General features: G+C 39.0%; 1 protein-coding gene across 1 annotated transcript in view; it reads left to right on the top strand.

Moving 5' to 3' along the window:
• Positions 1 to 12806, top strand: part of LAMTOR3 (late endosomal/lysosomal adaptor, MAPK and MTOR activator 3) — a 32986-nt gene extending 20180 nt beyond the window's left edge. The window contains exons 3-6 of the mRNA XM_007948855.2: positions 5895 to 5953; positions 8161 to 8294; positions 9916 to 9979; positions 12733 to 12806. Coding sequence (XP_007947046.1) covers positions 5895 to 5953; positions 8161 to 8294; positions 9916 to 9979; positions 12733 to 12806 — 331 coding nt within the window. The remainder of the gene's footprint in view (positions 1 to 5894; positions 5954 to 8160; positions 8295 to 9915; positions 9980 to 12732) is intronic.
• The last annotated feature ends 7092 nt before the right edge of the window (positions 12807 to 19898 follow it).

Here is a 19898-nt window from a genome sequence, read left to right as displayed (position 1 = left end):
ACAATCAGAGAGGAATATATGTGCCACATGAAGATTGCCAGTGAACTGAGTAACAGAAGCTGAAAAGACTCAAAGACCTTTTACCCCAGAGTCACAGAAAGCCTTTCCTGAGAGCCGATACTCTGAACTCAGACTTCTAGCATCCTAAAGTGAGAGATTAAAAACTTCCGTTTATTAAAGCCCTAGTTGTGGCATGTCAGAGCCTTGGTGGCACAGTGTTTAAATGCTTAGCTGCTAACCAGAATGTTGGTGATACTGACCCACTAGATGCTCTTCAGGAGCTCTGGTAGTGTAGTCCTATGGCACTTGACTGCTAACCAGAAGGCTGGAGGTTCAAACCTACCAGCCACTCCTCGGAAGGAAGGTTGGGCAGTCTACTTCTGTAGTGATAGCACCTTGGAAACCCAAGGAGGAGTCGCTATGAGTTGGGTCCAGCTCGATGGCAAATAACAACAACAGATGCTCTTCAGGAAAAAATTGTCAGTCTGCTACTGTAGAGATTCACTCAATCAATCATCAGTCCCACTTCCGTTGAGTCAGTTCCAACTCATAGCGACCCCCACTTGGTTTCCAAGGCCGTAAATCTTTACATAAATAGATTGCCTCATCTTCCTCTTGCAGAGCAGCTAGCTGCTGGTGGGTTCGAACCACTGATCTTCAGGTTAGCTGCCAAGTGCCTTCTCTGTAAAGATTACAGTCTAAGAAACCCTACGGGACATTTCTACTCTGTCCTGTAGGGTTATTATGAGTTGGAATTGACTGCTGCAATAGGTTTAAAAAACTAAGACAAACATCATAAGGTTTAAGGGTTAAAAGTTACCTCTGGACATAGAGTGATAAGCTTCCCGTTCCTGGCTTCCACTCATGCAGATTCCCTTTCTGAGGCCTCGCTTGTTACCATCAGAGATATTTTATGTGCATACAACCAATACATATTCTGAGAGAGAAATGTATATACACTATTCAGTACTTTGTAACTTTTCACTTAACCAATGTAACTTTGAGATCAGTACCTCCCAGTACATAAAAAGCTAATGCTTTCTTTTTAATGGCTGCAGAGGTTACATTGTCTGTATCTGTAATAATTTATGTAACTTGTTAATGGACAATTAGGTTAGCTCAAGTAATGTTGTTATTGACAACTTTGTACAAAGGTGATTTGTCTGCTTATAAGTATCTGTAAGATAAGTTTATATATCCTGTTTTTAACTTAAGAGTGTATTTGTAATACATACTAATTTTATGAAGGATATTTTAAGCCATAGATAATTCTGAGGTTGAGTGATAATAGGAATAATACCAGTCATTATTTATACAGTTATCTCATTCTTATTTTAATGGTGGGAACGTAAAGTTATTTAATTGTAGGATTTTTCCTCTCAAATTTTAATAGCACTTCTACTATGCCAGGAATAACAAATTGAAGAGGAATGGAATCACATTCATTGTCAAAAAGAGCATTTCATGATCTATCATGAAGTACAACACTGTCAGTGATAGAATAAGCTCTGGTGGCATAGTGCCTAAAACATTTGACTGCTAACCAGAAGGCTGGCATTTCAAACCCACCAGCCACTCCTTGAAAGGCAGGTTGAGCAATCTACTTCTGTGTTGATACCACCTCAGAAACCCAAGGAGGGGTCGCTATGTGTCAGATCCAACTCGATGGCAGTGTGTTGTGTTGTTTTGTACAGGGAAGACTAGTTAATACTACTACTATTCTATTTACGTACCAACCACTAACCACTAAATGAAGAAACTGAAGATGCTTACCAAATTTTGCCATCTGAAGTTGATCAAACATGCCATTAGATGCATTGATAATTATTAGTGATTCAGATTTGAAAGTTGGATATGAACAAACATTGATAGTTGGAAAATATGGCCTTGGTGATAGAAACAACACCAGAGATTGCATAATAGTGTTATGCAAGACCAATGACTTACTCATTACAAACACCTTTTTTCAACAGCGTAAACAGTGACTATACAAATGGACCATAGTGGATGGAATACTCACTGCTGTCAAGTCAGGTCTGACTCATAGCAAGCCCTCCTTTGGTTCCCAAGGCGATATCACTGTGGAAATAGATATAATCAGAGTGCTTGGCTGCTAACCCAAATTTAGATACCATCTGAAGAATAGAGTTCACAAATTGAACACTAATTTTAGTTGTTGGATGACAGCAAGAACATGAAGAAATTAAGAAAGCAAAAGGCCATTAAAATGATTGGAAAAAAAGAAAAGACCTAAATAAATGTTAGATTCTTGTTGTTGTTACATGCTGTGCCATTTTGCTTGCTGAGTGTGGGTTTGTCAGCCTCAGCAGCCAGCAGCTGCCTGAGTTAAGAGATATATCCAGCTCCAGTGGGCCAGGAGGAAGAGGCAGTGTGAAGCCCAAGCTCAAGGAGCCTTCACCCAGCCCCTAGAGCTGGCACTTTGAACTCAGATTTCTAGCCTCCTAAATTGTAAGAGGATAAAGCCCTGTTTGTTAAACCATCCTTCCAAATAAGATAGTAAGATTTGTCATTTGAATTCTGATATTTATTGTTTGCAGGACAGGTAGATGTATATATTCCCAGTGTCTGAAATCTAGTAGCAATGTGCATTTTCCTTAGATGAAAATTCAAATTCTTTTTCAGTTTGAGAGAGTTATGTGGAAGATGCAGGAGAAAGATGTGGCAGTCTGCTTTCTTGAAGATTAATGCCTGTCGTTGTTGTTGTTATGTGCCATCGAGTTGGCCCCAACTCATAGCGACCCCTCCTTGGGTTTCCGAGGCAGTATCACTATGGAAGTAGGATTGCCCAACCTTCCTTCCGAGGAGTGGCTGGTGGGTTTGAACCGCCAGCCTTCTGGTTAGCAGTCAAGTGCTTTAGCCTAGGAACCTATAAAAGGCATTTCCACTCTGTCCTATAGGGTTAATATGAGTTGCGATTGATTTATGGCAACAGGTTTTATGTGAAAGCAGAAGAGTCCTTTAGACTAACAAATTCTACGAGTCTCCATTATTTAAAAAAAAAAAAAAACACCATCCTTCCATATTTTTTGTTATAGCAGCACTAGACAACCATACATGGCAACATGATTGAAGGAAGAGCCATTAACGGTCTGCGATATGCACGTGATACAACCTTGCTTGCTGAAAGTGAAGATGGCTTGAAGTACTTACTGGTGAAGATCAAGAACTTTAGCCTTCAGTATGGATTATACCCCAACAAGAAGAAAAGAAATCCTGTACCTAAGCAGCATCACAATTAATGGAGATAATAATGAAGTCATCAAGGATTTAATTTTACTTGGATCCATAATCACTACCCATGGACACAGCAGTCAAGAAATCAAAGGACATAATGCCTTGGGCAAATATGTTGCAAAAGATGTCTTAAAAGTATTATAGAGCAAAGATGTCACTTTGAAACCTAGGGAGTGCCTGACTCAAGCTGTGATATTTTCAGTCCCCTTATATGCATGTGAGCATAAGGAGGCCTGGTGGCATAGTGCCTGAGGAATTTGATGGCTAATCAGAAGGTTGGAGGTTCAAACCCATTAGCCATTCTGCAGAAATTAAGACTGGGCAATCTACTTCCGTAGAGATTTACCACCTCGGATACCTAGAGGGGGTCACTATGAGTCGGAATCACCTCAATGGCAATGAGTTTTTGTTTGTTTGTTTTATATGCATGTGAAGCTGGACAATGAATAAGGAAAATCAAAGAATTGATGCGTTTGAATCAGTGTTGGCAAAGAATATTGAATATACCATGGACTGCCAGAAGAATGAACAAATATGTCTTGGAAGAAGTACATACAGAATGCTCCTTAGAAGCAAGGGTGATGAGACTTATGTACATTGAATATGTTACCAAGAGGGGGACTATATCTGGAGAAGGACATCATGCTTGGTAGAGGGTCAGCAGGAAAGAGGAAGATCCTCAAAGAGATAAATTCATACAGTGGCTACAACAGTGGGCTCAAATGTAGCAGTGATTGTGAAGAAGGCACGGTCCCAGGCAGTGTTTTGTTCTGTAGTACATAGGGTCTCAGTGATTCAGAACCAATTCCTTGATTCCTAACAACAGTAACTTTAAACTTTTTGACAATATGACTTTAAATTAATCTTAATGTTATCTTAACATTAGGTTAATATAAATACTGCTAACTTCTAAATTAAAGCATTAAGTTTAACGTAATAATGAATGAGTAATTCTGGAATGTATTTCTGAATTGTAATTTACTAATATTACAAGATAGTTGTGGAGCTATAGGTTTTGTGTAAATGTGGAAGGTTTGGGAATATTTCCCCATTAAAATTTTTAACATTGTTGTGCTCTAGAAGACATAGTTTTTAACTGCCAATTTCCTAGGGATTCTCGCTGATATTTAAGTATTTATTGTACAGTGTTAAGTTATATCACTGTCATTGTACACAGATTATGACACCATTGATGTTAATTAATGATCATTACTAAAGTTTACAAAAGGTAAATAAGTACACAAGTATCCTCATTTTCAGATTGTTAAAATGAAGTTTAGAGATTTAGTAGCTGGACCAAGGTAGCATAAATAATAAATGATAAGATCTGGACTAAAACCCAGGTCTTTCATCAAAGCTATGCCCTTGGCCATTCTGCTTACTCCTTATATAGGTGTAGCTAAGGGGATTGCTGAACGGTCTTCATTCTTTGTGTGCTGTTCCTTTGGCTTAGAATGACCTTTCTCAAACCGTCTTAACTTAGTGCTGTAATATCTTAGTTGAGGGTGTCACTTTTGGAGGGAAGTGTTCTATAAGCCACCTGTCTACATTAACCCCCTCTTTTATAGGCTATCATATCCCCTTAGACCTTTTAATCACACTTGTCACTGTTGCAGTTTTGTATTTGTTAGTGTGAGATTATTTTATAACTGCTCATCTTTTAGATTGTAAGCTTCATGCAGGCAGAGACTGTTTACTTTTGCTTATCATAATACGCAATTGTTAAGTGCCACAAATACTGGGCACTTGATAGTTGCTGTGTGGTAAATTAAATGGTATAGCTTTTCTAGCCAGTCTTTATAACTCCCACTTTGCCATGAGCAGCTGAGTAGCTGCTTGTTGAAAGTCATCCACCTGAAGCAGCACAAAGCAATGTTCTGGGAAGTTTGCTCTCTCTCAGGTGTATAGAATTCTGATATTGGGATTGGTTAGTTTTGCCAGTCTGCCAGGCTTAAAATGAGTCCTCATAGAGGCAGAGGAAGGAATGTCTCTGATGGCTGGCTGAGAGAGACACACTACAGAGAGAGAGATGTGCTGCAAGAGAGAGATGCACTGCTGAGAAACAGCTAGCTGAGAGAGACTGAGCTTGTTCCTGAACTTGAACTGTATCCTGTTGCTTCCCTAATAAACACCGTAATCTGTGAGTTCAGTGTGGCCACTGCAGTGAAATATTGAACCCAGCAGAGGTGGTGGATGCCGCGAGAGGGATGGTTGGTGTCATGTCATGGTTAGTAAGAAGGCTGGAGGATGGTGGCATGTCTGGCCTTATAAGAACAGGCCTTGGGCTGCTGATGGTGATTCTGTCTTCCTCTTGTGGAGTTAGAGGAGGTCAAAAGATAGCACCTTCCTGTTCCTTTAGCAATAGTGAAATGAATGAGATAAAGGGCTTTCTGTTTGACATTGTCATCACTACTAATAACCTTTCATACTTTTTAAAATCATAGAATGTTAATATATATTTTAATGGAGAATCAGCTCTATTTTAGGTCTTCATCAGTAAACTGAATATGTTGGTAATAAACATTTGTTACTGTTTGTTTGTTTCCCCAGAAATATAATGAAAACTACCATTGCTACTTTTGAGGTGCACATTTTGAGAAAAAGAATGTTTTGTAATAATTTAATTTTTCTCTTTCCAGTGTTGAAGGACTCCATGCTATTGTTGTGTCTGATAGAGATGGAGTACCTGTTATTAAAGGTAAGCTAAGCACTTAATTACAATTGTCACATTTACTTTTGACTAAATATGTGTGTGTGTCTATCTAGTAGTAGTAAAGAAGGAAGCATATAAACCCCTAACAATAAATTCAATATATGGTATTAGTTTCAATGTTTTATTTTTGTATGTTGAGGGCTGAATTGGCATGTATAACTTATGACGTGTCAAGTATCATGTTAACCTATAGGATTTAAGCATGGATTTATCACAGCCCCAGTTTCCCATTAATATTGATGGTATATTGTAAAACATTAATAAATCTGATGAGACTGAGCATGTAAGTAATTATATATATATATACACACACACACACACACACATACATACACATACACACACATACACCCCTCTCATTTTCTCTTTTTAATCAGTAGTTCTGTTGCAAGTAGTTAACAGGATAGACTTTCATATGTTTGACTCATCATACATTGATTTATTTAATCTTTGTTGATTTCCTGCTTCCCTACTAAAAATTATTTAATTACTTAACCAGAGTCTAACAGTAGTTGGCGTAATTTTCAACCTTTTTTAAGAAGTGTACATAATGTCAAAGAATCAGTCAGTGTGGATTCAGACCATTTTCACTAATTATTTCTATGACATGGCATGATCATAATGAATGTTTGCCGTTTTAAGGCAGTTATATGAGACATTGTAATAATTTCATCAAACGGAGATTAAATAATGTTCTGGATCCTTGTTTACAATTTATTTTCCACCAGGGAGCTCTGGTAGTATAGTGCCTAAGGCATTTGACTGCTAACCAGAAGGCTGGCGGTTCAAATCCACCAGCCACTCCTCAGAAGGAAGACAGGGCAATCTACTTCCATAGTGATACCACCTCAGTAACTCAAGGAGGGGTCGCTATAAGTCAGAGTTAGGTTTTTTTTGATTTTATCACATAAGTCAGATAATTTTAGATTTTAAAATTGGAAGGAAGTTTAGAGGTTGCCTAACTTAGTTCTTTTCATTTTATAAATGAAGATGTTGAAGTGCAAAAAGTCTGCATTGCCACATTGCCAGCCCAGCATTGGACATGAATCAGTGACAAGACAATATTAGAGCTCATCATCTCCTAATGTCACGTGGTCCAGTATGTTTTCTGACCTATTATAAAACATGGGTAACTGTGGACAAGTCATTTGACTTTTCTTGGTTCTGTAATGAGAGCTTGAGCAAAATAATAAAAAAAAACCAAAGTCACTGCTACCAAATTGATTCCAACTAATGGTGACCCCATTTGGGTTTCGAGGTGGTAAATCTTTACGGAAGTAGATTGCGCAGTCTTCCTTCCACGGAGTGGCTGGTGGGTTTGAACCACCAACCTTCTGATTAGCAGTCAGATGCCTTAGGCACTACACTGCCAGAGCTCCTTTCAGCAAAATAATGTCAAAGAGATTTTCTAGCACTAACATTCTCTATAAAGAGCCCTTGGGTGCATGTGCACATTTAAGTTCTTGGCTGCTAACTGAAAGGATGATGATTCAAAGCCACCAGTTGCTCTGTGGGAGAAAGATGAGGCAGTCTGCTTCTGCAAAGATTTACAGCCTTGGAAACTATGGTGGGGCAGTTCTAGTCTGTCCTATAGGATTGCTATGAGTCAGAGTTGACATGAGGGCAGTGAGGTTTGGTTTTGATTTTTTTAACATTCGTTCCCAGGATGGATCTCTATATTAAAACCTTGAGCTCTGCACTTAATAGTACAGTAAATTCCATTTAGCCCTTTCAGTGAGTGGGAGAAACTTAAAATAGGTAGTCAGCCACAGGATTTTTCATATCTATGAGAAACACTGCTGTGAATTTCATGAGAGCAAAGATGTTTATAACTTTTTTCATCATTTTATTCTAGCTTGTTCTCAGTTAATGAGAATATTAAATGTATTGCTTAATCTGTGCTTTAAGTAGATGTCAAGAAAATTTAGACATCATTGTTTCTTTTAAAGAAATTGTGAGTGTAGGTATTTCTTCCCTTAGTTACAGTCACTGAACTTCTCTGATTGAGCAATTTTTCCCACCTAAATTGAGGAGACCCAGTCAATGTTATTTTTAGAATTATGACACAAGACCTTTATACACAATTTTTCATTGGTTTATAGAAAAAGAAGGAAAAAAAGAGAGGCTGTAAATCTTATATCTACCATATGTATCCTCTGTATAATATTTATTTAAATAATTTTGTCCACCAGTGGCCAATGATAACGCTCCCGAGCATGCTTTGAGACCTGGCTTCTTATCTACTTTTGCCCTTGCAACAGACCAAGGCAGCAAACTTGGACTCTCGAAAAACAAAAGTATTATCTGTTACTATAACACCTACCAGGTAGGTTCATAAATATTAAATTGTTTGCTGATTTTAACCATCATTGTTGTATCTTGTATAGAAAATACCTTGCAATATTATTTTAAATTCCAGTTTTAGAGATGGTGGAATTTTAATTCTTAGCCTTAGTTATGTTGAACTGTAGTAATTTTCTTTACATTTTATAGCAGAAAATAATTAATATGGAAAAGTATTTAAAAAGATTTAATAATAAAGTATATCTTACCCTAAAAAGAATAAGTGAGGTCACTTTTACCTCCAGTAGATGGTGCCCTTAGCTAAACTGTGATTTCTCAAATGATACACTTTTTTGGTTTGTGGCAGATAAAACTTTTCCCTTGAAAGTCAAATGATCAGTCCTTTAAATTTGTTATTGATGCTTATTCCTTCATTTGGTTTGAAATGTACATATATTAAATGAGGACATTTTTGGTGGGGAAGCAATTGTTACATATAGATTTCCAGCTGCATTTTCTTGTTTAGAATAAATTAGTCCCTTCTGCGTTAGACCATTGTTTCTCAGAGTATAATTCATGCACTACTGATGCATACAAACAATATTTTTTTTTTATTTTAAAAGTTACATATTTTAAGTGTATTGGGAAAAACAAAATAACCAATACATCTGACCTTTAATTTCCCAGATACTGCATATATACTATTAGTAAAGTAGTACAAATGAGGTAGAAAAAAATCATGAAGATACAGCTACTTGCTTTTAGCCATGTAATATTTACTAAGCCTAGTTTATAATCGACACTTTGCCTTTTGAAATTGACTATCAGTTTGCCTATATATGCTGCCAACCCCACAGAGATTGGTAGACAGAAGAAGGAAGGAGAAAGGAGAGGGGAGAAGCAGCAGAGAGAAGAGAAATGAGGAACCTCCTGAAGGAGCTGTAACACAAGTCAAAAGCTATAGCACTGAAGGCAGCAGCCTGCAGCTGGGAATGCAGCAGAACTGCTACTCGGGTCTGATAGCATTAGAGAGGCTGAAGGCAGAGAGGCCTGTCCTCAGGGTCAAGAGGAGGTTTGCACAGCAGAGAGCAGGGTCTGCATGCTTGCCATGGTCGAGAGGAGCTGAGAGAGCTGTCCTGCACTGAAGAAGGGAGGGACACTTAGGAGGGGCTTCCCAAACGTTGCCCGTGTGCTTTCTGATCCATATTTTGAGTTGTAGTCTTTTTATCCTGATTCCAAGTTGTACCCTGTTAACTTCCTTAATAAATCACTGAAGTATGGGTATAAGTTCTTTGTGGCTGCTGCAGTGAATTATCAAACCCTGCAGGTTGCTGTGGGGAGGATGGCTGGTGTCAGAATTAGTGGAAAGGATGGAGAGAGAAGGTATGTCTGACTTCCACCTTATGGGATTCAGCTTTTGGCTAATCTTGATCCTCAGTATCCCTCCTGAAGTTAGCAGATTCTGATGCTATGATTACTGTCATTTACAAAGAGGTCATCAGTTTTTCTGGTTTTGGGAAATACTTAATCTCATCCATGTTTCATGATGCTAGGCTGGTATCTTACACATTAACCTTTTTAAAACTTTGAAGATTAAGATATCATATGAGTTACACTACCTTTTTACAACATAACTTATAACATAGATTTGTTTTCCTTTTTAGGTGGTTCAGTTTAATCGTTTACCTTTAGTGGTGAGTTTCATAGCCAGCAGCAATGCCAATACAGGTATGCTTTAATTACCTTAAGTATGGCTTTCAGTTCTTTATATTACCATATCTCAGCAGTCAAAATCAATAGGAATAGTAGATTGAGACTCATAAAACCAGAATTTGTGACGAACTCCACCATCTTTTTTCCTTACTCTAGGGTAAAGTGACTTGACTTCTTTGAGTCCTACTTTCCCTATCTGTATATTGTAACTAATATGCATTCTCCATCTTAAGGGATTTTTTTTTTTCTAATTAAGTACAACAGTAAGGGGAAGTGATTTTTTTACAATTGAAGGAAAATTAAATGGCTACCTTCAGCCCTTGAGTGCTATATCTTGCTCGCATTACCACAGCTAAAGATAGCAGTATGATTAAGGATGAGGTCAGTTCCATATAAGGAACTTACATAGTGTCATGGTTAAGGCATTTGGCTGCTAACCAAAACGTTGGTGGTTCAAACCCACCAGGCGCTCCAAGGGAGAAAGATGAAGCAGTGTTCCACCGTAAAGATTTACAGCCTTGGAAACCCAGTGGAGGTTGCTATAAGTTGCAGTTGACTCTTAGTAGTGAGTTTCATTTTGGTTTGGGTCAGCAGTCCGCCACCAAAGCTCCTAAAAGATAGTAAGCAACATGAATGTGATTGAGCATTTAATTTTAAAGATCACGCACGTGTAATAGGATGAACACGTCTGCGCTCATGCACCCTTTTTTATTTTTTTTAGTGTACTTTTGATTTCTTAAAAAATATTTTATTGTGTTTTTGGCGCTCTCGTGCTTTTTAAGGGCTGAAGAATTTGAAAACAAATGCTAGGAAACTACATTGTATAGAAGACAGTAAAATCCCATTACACCTACTCCTCACTTACCAACTGCCTCGTTATCTGATGTTTCTCACAGCAGTAGTAAAAAATCTGCTATCTATTTTTCTCATTGATACCATACATCTGGCAGTAACATGCTGAGGTGTGAGGTAAGAGTGATGCTGCCTGTGATGCTTAAGGTCGTGTGTCAACTTGGCTGGGCCATGATTCTCAATGATTTGGCAGTTATGTAATGATCCTCCATTTTGTGATCTGATGTGGTCAGCTTCCATTTTTGCATAATACTGGTTTTCAGATGACAATCTGGTCTTTGGAACCTAAGCATGTTGATAGGTGAGAAGTGGGTATACATACAATACCCATCACTGGATATTTATGTGTATAGTTGGAAGCTCTGGTAGCATAGTTTCTAAGGCACTTGACTGCTAACCAGAAGGCTGGTGGTTCAAATCCACCAGCTATTCCTCGGAAGGAAGATGGGGCAATCTACTTCCGTAGTGATACTGCCTCGGAAACCCGAGGAGGGGTCACTATGAGTCAGGTCCAACTCGACGGTGCATAACAACACCAACAACAGTTATGAACGTATTCAGGTGAGTTGTGATCATTTATTCCTTGTTGGCTAAAGCAGAATTTATTTTAAGGTCTGTCTCCTAAGACCTGACTAATGTTTAGAATTATTATACATTTCTCTTTTTCTGGGTTTTTGTGTTTCTTTCTTTCTTTCCAAAAAGTTTGAACAAGTTCTAATCTTAGCTAAGTCACTGAAACCTGTCCTCATATTCATCTTTAAAATGAGTTTAGATTTGATAACCTGTTAGCTCTCTTTCATTTTTAAATTTTTTAAAGCTCTAAAACATGCAAAAACATTTTGTAAAGTACATAGTAGTGGTGGTGTTAATATTATAAGTGTATTAAAATTGAATTGTGATAAATTGCTGATCACCAACATGCTTGTTCGCCAATTGTGATAAATTGTAGTTATATGTGGAATGATATTTTAGTACTTAGAACCTGGCCCTGAGAATCCAAGATACTTTTAATATTTTTCTGTGAGACTGAGGAAGGATTTTTATTTGTTTGAACACAGAGCAGAGGCACTAATAGGTATATACTTTGACTCTGGTAAAGAGACGCTACATCTTCTAATTTTGAAAATAATTTGTCTCCCAGATTTATCATTGGATTTCTTTTTAAAAATTTGAGTGATATTTTATGCTCCTACCATCTTTGAAGGAGCACTGGTGGTGTAGTGTCTAAGGCATTTGACTGCTAACCAGAAGGCTGGCTGGTGGTTCAAATGCACCAGCCACTCCTTGAAAGGAAGGCTGGGCAATCTACTTCTGTGCAGATACCTCCTTGGAAACCCAAGGAGGGGTTGTTTTGAGTCAGAAACAACTCAATGGCAGTGAGTTTTTTTATTATTATTATTCATCTTTGAAATTACATATTTCATTTAAAATATCTATTTATGCCTTGTCTTTGTTGAAATTATAAAATAAATATCTGATTATTCTTTTGCTCAAAATCAGAGAAGCCTATCTAACTTTTGTTAGTCCTTTAAAATTTGCTTGGGGAGAAAAAGTATTCCTTCTCTAATAAAAATCAAGTGTGTTATTTCTGAATTAATACAGATTTTGAAACAGGTATAAAATCCAGTTTTTTCTTTTCAAAACTTTTAACAAAATTATAGTAAATATAATTCGTTCTATATCTTAGGCACAGACTTTTTCATCTGTCCATTTTAATAATGATAAAAACAAACTTCATAATAAATATGAATTTTTTCATTACTTTTTCAGAATTATAGTATTTTGTTTTAGATATGGGGTCTAAAATATGTCTCATGCTTTTTAGTAACTAAATTTTGGCAAGAAAGCATTTAATTTGAAGACTTTGTCAGGAAAATTTTTCTAACTTTTTCATTTTCTTAATCTCTTTGTTTTAGGATTAATTGTCAGCCTAGAAAAAGAACTTGCTCCGTTATTTGAAGAATTGAGACAAGTTGTGGAAGTTTCTTAATCTGACAGTGGTCTTGCTGTGTATGTTATCCTCATTAAACCACACATAGTATCAACTCAGCAATCTCTAAACTACAATAATACTTGTATCTGTGTACTCGAGAAAGGGCCCTCTCTTCCACCTTAAAAGAAAGAGCCTATAGATATAATTTCTGGACAGACTGATTGTTATATTTCCTTGTTTAGCCTTTTGTTATTTAGTGAGATCTCGGAATACCACAAAAATGGTTCAGGCTTTCACAGCTCCCATGGAGTTAAGTTAATTCAGTCACCAAATACAGATGAGACTCTTCAGTGGATCAGAATCAAAATGGTACCTTGATCCACTTGAACCATTAAGTGCTCTCTATTGTAAAATATGCTCAGGCCTGCAGAATGAAGCAGACCCTTTCTATTGTGAATAATAATAAGGACATATTTTTCTTCATATTATGTTTTATTTCTTTGCATTGAATGTGAGGAAAATAAAATGGATCAGCAAAATTAATAAAATCAGTACAATCACTAACTTTCCTATGTATATATTATTTTTCAGTATAGATGACTAATTGATTTGATTCTTCTCAGAGGGTGCTGCTCTTTACCTAAAATTCAAATTATAACTAATATTTTCCCCCCACTCTGCTGTCTATAACCAATCAGTGTTATAATGTTTGTGTGTTCTTTATAAAATTTAGATGTGATTCAATATCAAATTGCTTCCAATATTGATATGTATGTAAACATGATACTACAACTTTTTTTCATACATGAGTATAAATAAAATAGTATTTTTAAAAGCATAGTTTGTGCACTACTTAGGTCTTTTTTTCTCTAGACTTCTTTCTTCTAAAAGTTTACAAAACGTTATTAACTTAATTTACTCTTTCAGCCACATGACCAAAAATACAAATCAAACTCACTGCCGTCGAGTCAGATCTGACTCAAATCAGATCTGACTTACAGTGATCCCTCCTTGGATTTCCGAGGCAGTATCACTACGGAGTAGATTGCCCAATCTTTCAGCCACATAAATAAGTAGTAAATGCTCCCTGTCGATACTGATTTTGAGACTGCTTTCCCTAGTGTAAACTGTCAGCTAGAACATAAACCTCATCCATGAGCCTAATTAATCTCCACAAAAGAATATAATATGATCTTTGTTTTCAGTAATGCAGTTCATTATTTAAGGTTGTTAATTTCCACATAGATACTTTAGTGATGATAGTTTGTCACTGGCAGTTCAGAACACATTTATTGAGCACTTACTATGTGCCATGCACCAGAGGCACCACATTGCACATTTCTAAAGGCCGCTATCACATCTTATTTCTGTGCTCTGGGAGTTGCCTTTCACATGAAATGTGTGTAAATGGTATCTTTAGAGTAGTGCAGTGAGGGAGCTGGCCAGCACTGTACTTTTTTTTTTAGAGATACTAAAATGAGAGTTTGTTTTTTTTTTTTTTGGTTTGAGTTGCTGTTGTAGTTATTAATAGTGTTCTTTTCACTTTCAAATGACCCATTTTAGACAAGAGATTACATTTGTTGTTGTTGTTATGTGCTGTCGAGTCAGATCCGACTCATAGCAACCCCTCCTTGGGCTTCTGAGGCAGTATCACTATGAAAGTAGATTGCCCCATCTTCCTTCCAAGGAGTGGCTAGTGGATTTGAACCGCCAGCCTTCTGGTTAGCAGTCAGGTGCCTAGCCACTATGCTACCAGAGCTCCCAAGAGATTACATAGTCACCCCAATCATAGGAGATAAATAAATAAACTATATTTGCCCAATGGAAGAAAAAATAATACTGCATTAGGTACTAAAATGGAATGATTACCAAAACATAATGTTGATTGAAAAAAGCAAGGTGTGGAACAGTGTGCAAGTGTGCAGTATGATAAAAAAAATTATATATATATATATATGGGAGCTCTCTCTATATATGTATTATACATACATACATACACACACACACACACACACACTTAAGGCACTTGACTGCTACCAGAAGGCTGGCCGTTCAAACCCACCAGCCGCTCCTCGGAAGGAAGGTTGGGCAATCTACTTCTGTAGTGATACCACCTCAGAAACCCAAGGTGGGGTCACTATGAGTCAGATCCAACTCGACAGCAGTGAGTCTGTTTTTTTTTGGGGGGGGGGGTGTATGTACATATATACATATATAATAGACTCTCTGAAAGGATACACAGAAGAACCTGGTAACACTAGCAGCCTCCAAGGAGTGGAACTATGAGGGAGTGAGACTTTTCATTATAAACTTTTTTATACTATTTGCATTTTGAAGTATTAAAAATATAATGTTGTGGTTACCTAGTGCCACTCTGACAAGAATATACCACAAATGGGATAGCTTGAACAAACGAGTTTATTCTCTTACAGTTTGGAGGCTGCCAAAGGGATAAGTAGGCCACATCTTCAGACCTCCTCTAACCCCACAAGAGGAAGACAGAATCACTATCAATAACCCAAGGCCTATTCCTGTGAGGCCAGACATGCTGCCTCCCTCCAGCCCTTTCATCAACCCTGATAGCAACCATTTCTCATACAGCACCCACCACCTTTTCTGCTGGCTTCAATAATTCGCTGCAGTGGCCCCGGAACTCACAGATTATGGGGTTTATTAGGGAAGCACCAGGCTACAGTTCAAGTTCAGGAACAATGCTCAGTCTTTTTCAGCCCACCATCTCTCAGCCAACAGTCTCTCTCCCAGCAGTGTGTGTCTCGGTGTTCTTTCTCAGCAGCACATGTCTCAGGAGAGCATTTCTCTCAGCAGCACATCTTTTTCAGCCAGCAGTCAGACTTCGTCTGCCTCTAGGAGGGCTCCTTTTGAGCCTGGCAGAGTGGCCAAAATAACCAATCATAACATCAGAATACTAAGCACCCAAGAGAGAGCGAAATTCCCAGAACATTGGTTTGTGCCGCTTTCAAAAGAAATACCCCAGGTGGATAACTTTAACGGTTAATCAGGAGCTCCTCAGTTGCTCATGGCATATTCCACCATGGAGTTTACAAAGACTTATGGCTAGAAAAACCATACCAGGTAACTTACTACACACACAGGCTTTAAGTCCGTGATCAAAGTGCGAGGCTCTAGGGGCTGAGTGAAAGCCCCTCAACCTTGGGCTTCAGCTATGCCTCCTGCTCCCAGCCCACTGGAACTAGAGGCTTTTCTTCACTCAGATAGGTACTGGCTGCTGAGACTGACAAACACAAGGTTGACAAGTAAAAAGGCACAATCCCGATGTTACCAAACCACACAGCAGGACATTAATTCAAGTCTATTAAAAGTCCTAAGATCGGCAGAGCATGGAAGGCGGCTGAACAACTCAGCTACATGCAGGGTTCAAGTGTGCCATAAGCAAGAGACCATTCCCCAAGGGTTCTCCTTATATACAAGAAGCAGACCACATCCCTAAAGCATATACTCAGCTGGTCACAGTAGATTGAACTATGGAGTTGATAACCAGTCTCATCATGGGGAATAGCTACATCCAGCTGCCCAGCCACTCAACCAGGCCCAGCCAAGTTGACACATAAACATAACTACCACAATTCTACCCCTTGTCAACTTGGCCCCTGTACAGATCTTCAATGGGTGGCTCTAGTCCCCTAGATCCTGAGTGGTGACCTCACCCCCTTGGCCTGGCGGCCCCATTCCTCTCCCTCTTGGGCATGGCATCCCTGCCCCCTCGCTCTTGGGGAGCAGCTTGACTCAATCCCACTGGCTCACAAGAATGAGCAGCCCCACACTCCAGAACCAAGTTGGTGAAGGTCTGGCTCTTTGAAAGCTAGGGGACTGTGGTGGTTCCATCCGTGTGTTAGACTGGGTTCTCTAGAGAAACAAAAACCAGCAAAGCTTATATATATATATATATATATATATATATATATATATATATAGGAAATTTATCTTAGGAAAATGGCTCAACACGTATAGAAGCCAGCAAGTCCAAAGTTTTCTTGGATCAAACATCAAGCTGGAGGCTTTTCCCCACTCCCTCAACTGCAGGGGCCAGGGAGCTCAAGACTGGCAGGTAGTATACTGGCTGTTGACTCCAACGAATGATGAATCCAAGATCTCCAGGCTGAATGGTGAACTGCTTACTCATGGACAGTGGTAGGCAGCACAACAGAATCCCGATCCACAGAAGAATATGTCTCTTCCCTGGATGTCCCTGGATATACTGGAAGCAGGCCACACCCTGAGGGAAACTCCCCTTCAACAGATTGGCCATTCAAAACACAGTCATCTGATACCATCATGGGAACAACCACACAGGACTGGGGTCCAGCCAACCAGCCAAATTGACACACAGCTCCAACTATCACAATCCCCAAAGGTCATGGTCCTATCCTTGAGGCTGAGACAGCTCTGCTTCCTGTTTCCTTGGTTTCTTCACTTCTGCCGATTAATGCTTCAAAAGTACTCAGCTTTCATGCTTCGTGGGCCAGCCAACCTGCTACTCCATTTCATGCTGGTCTCGTCTACCAATTAATGCCTGAAGGCAACTCACCATGCCAAGAAGCTGCCTGCCCAATGGCACCTGGCTTTCTCCTGTGGGCTGGTAAGCTTATTGCTGTTTAATGCTGGTCTCTGGGCTCCGCTATTGCCATCTGTCATGCTGGTCTCTTGGCTCTGTTGCTGCCATCTCTCAGGCCACAAGTCCCAAGATTGGCAGAGCATGGCAGGCGGCTGAACAACAACTTAGCTACATGCAGGGTTCAAGTGTGTCATAAGCAAGAGACTGGTCCCCACTGCTTTTCCTTATGTACGGGAAGCAGACCACATCCCTAAAGCAGCTACTCAGCTGCTCACAGTAGATTCCACCATGGAGTTGATTACCAGTCTCATCATGGGAAATACTGCATCCAGCTGCCCAGCCACTCAACTAGGCCCAGCCAAGTTGACACACAAACTGAACTACCACATACAATAATAAATATGTTAATGAGACAAAAATTTCAGCACACAACATAATTTATAATAAAATAGTGATGAGATTTGGAGAAAAAAAATTGTATCAGAGTTCTCTAGAGTACTTATTTATATGAAGAAAGAGACATTTATTTCAAGGAATTGGGTTACACAGTTGTGGGGGTTGGCAAGTTTGAAATCTAAAGAGCAAGCTAAACCAGAAAAATAACCAAACCGACTGCCATCCAGTTGATTCTGACTCATAGTGACCCCCGTTGGATTTCCATGGCTGAAAATCTTTATAGAGGTAGATTGCCTACCAAGAAGTAGCTGGTGGGTTTGAACCACTGACCTTGTTAGCAGTCAAATGCCTTACCTACTACCCCACCAGAGCAGCTTGTAGAGCAAGCTAGAAGGCTAGAAGTTGAAGGCTTTAGCCTTACAGCAGAATTTCTTGTTCCTCAGGGAAACAGTATTGCTCGTAAGGCTTTTGTCTGATTTGGTCAGGCCCTCTGACATTATCGAGAGCAATCTTCACTTAAAGTTAACCGCACTTACAGAGTACAGCACCATCTGGATAGGTGTTTGACTGATAGTATGATTTTCTTCTTACATGCAGAAGACCCAGGTTTGATTCCCAGACAATGTACCTCAAGTGCAGCCACCACTTTCACTAACAGTAGTAGAGGCTTCCATGTTGCTAACATGCTGAACAGATTCAGTGGAGCTACCACCAAAGATGGCTAAGAAGAAAGGTCTGGTGATCTGCTTCCCAAAACCAGCTACTGTAAACCATGTGGATCACAACAGCCTGATCTGCAGCTGATCATGGGGATGGTGTAGGACCAGGCAACATTTCATTCCATCATGCATGAGGTACCATGTCGGGGGCCGACTGCATGGCAGCTAACAACAGCAACATAACCTAGCCACGTTGACACATGAGCTATCAGAAAATCAAATTAAATGCTAATTTGAAACATATCAAAATTTTAAGTGTGTCAATGAGTTAACAATAAATGAACCCTTAAATTCTTTGGAGTAAGATGTAAAAAATTTAAGTACAAAGATGAAAACCTTACCCTGATAAAGTTAACAGCCCTAGTTTATTTACCAAAATGTCAGGACTGAAATGTTTTAAAATTAAAAATACTTCGAATCATTATTGAGCTTTCATTACTTTTTTATTCATTTATTCAATAGATACTAATTGAACATCTACCATGTGCTAGACACTTCTCTGGTTTCTAGACTATCATGCAGCAATTCTCTTATCTTTTAGGGTAATTCTGTAAAATGAAAATTAGTGAGGGAAGGGGAAACAGTGGAACTGCCAACAAAAGTGTTCGGAAGGGGATGAAGGAGCAGGAAAGAGCTATCGAGAAAGCCCAACCAAGAAGATGCCCCAGTAATAAAACAGAATCTCAGAACAGGAAGCCCAGTGGGAAAGGGAAAAAAGGAAGGTAGAGAAGCCACAAAACACAGTCCAGTTACATATGATCCACAGCACAGTACCTTAGAATACAGCTAGAGCTGGCTTTGCCAACAATGAATATTGTAATGAATGCATAATATAATTGTCACCCTTAATTTTTTATTTTATTTTATTTTACCATGTTGGAACATCAAGGTAAGTTGTGAAATTGTACTTCAGTTCCTCTCAAAAGCCTTCCAGGTATTTCTGGAAGTCCTCACAGAGCCCTTCACATGTGCTTCTGAAACGAGCTTTCACTGAGAGCCACCACACAACATCTGCTAATTTTGCTCTTGTTCTGCTCCTGCTTTCTGGGGCGAAGTAAGTTTCTCAAAGCCTAGCCATTGCTGTTGCTCCCTGGAGTTCCAGGTACCTAGAGGCTGCTGGAGTCTACACTGACAACAAATGGTGCCATTTTCATCCACAGCGGTAGATACCACAAAGTTTACACTCACATCTGTCCCCATGAGTCTCTAGTCAAAAAGTCACTTTTTAAGTTTTGCTGTGGATGGGCTGAGTAACTTACAAGGATGTGCTCAGAATCACCTTCCCCTATAGCGATGTCTATGATCCATCAATGAAACATTTGCACCTCACACTCTTCCTTAACATTAATTTTTGTTCAAGAAAGCACTTGATTCCCTTTACCTGCCAGCCTGCTAGACCAGGCTACTCAATGTGGTTCACAGACTGGACCTTTCTGCAAA

The sequence above is a fragment of the Orycteropus afer genome, unplaced genomic scaffold (assembly GCF_000298275.1).
Source record: "Orycteropus afer afer isolate SDZICR_OR568_19922 unplaced genomic scaffold, OryAfe1.0 scaffold00229, whole genome shotgun sequence".
In the NCBI taxonomy this organism is placed as follows: Eukaryota; Metazoa; Chordata; class Mammalia; order Tubulidentata; family Orycteropodidae; genus Orycteropus; species Orycteropus afer.
This window is presented reverse-complemented; position numbering and strand designations above follow the sequence as displayed.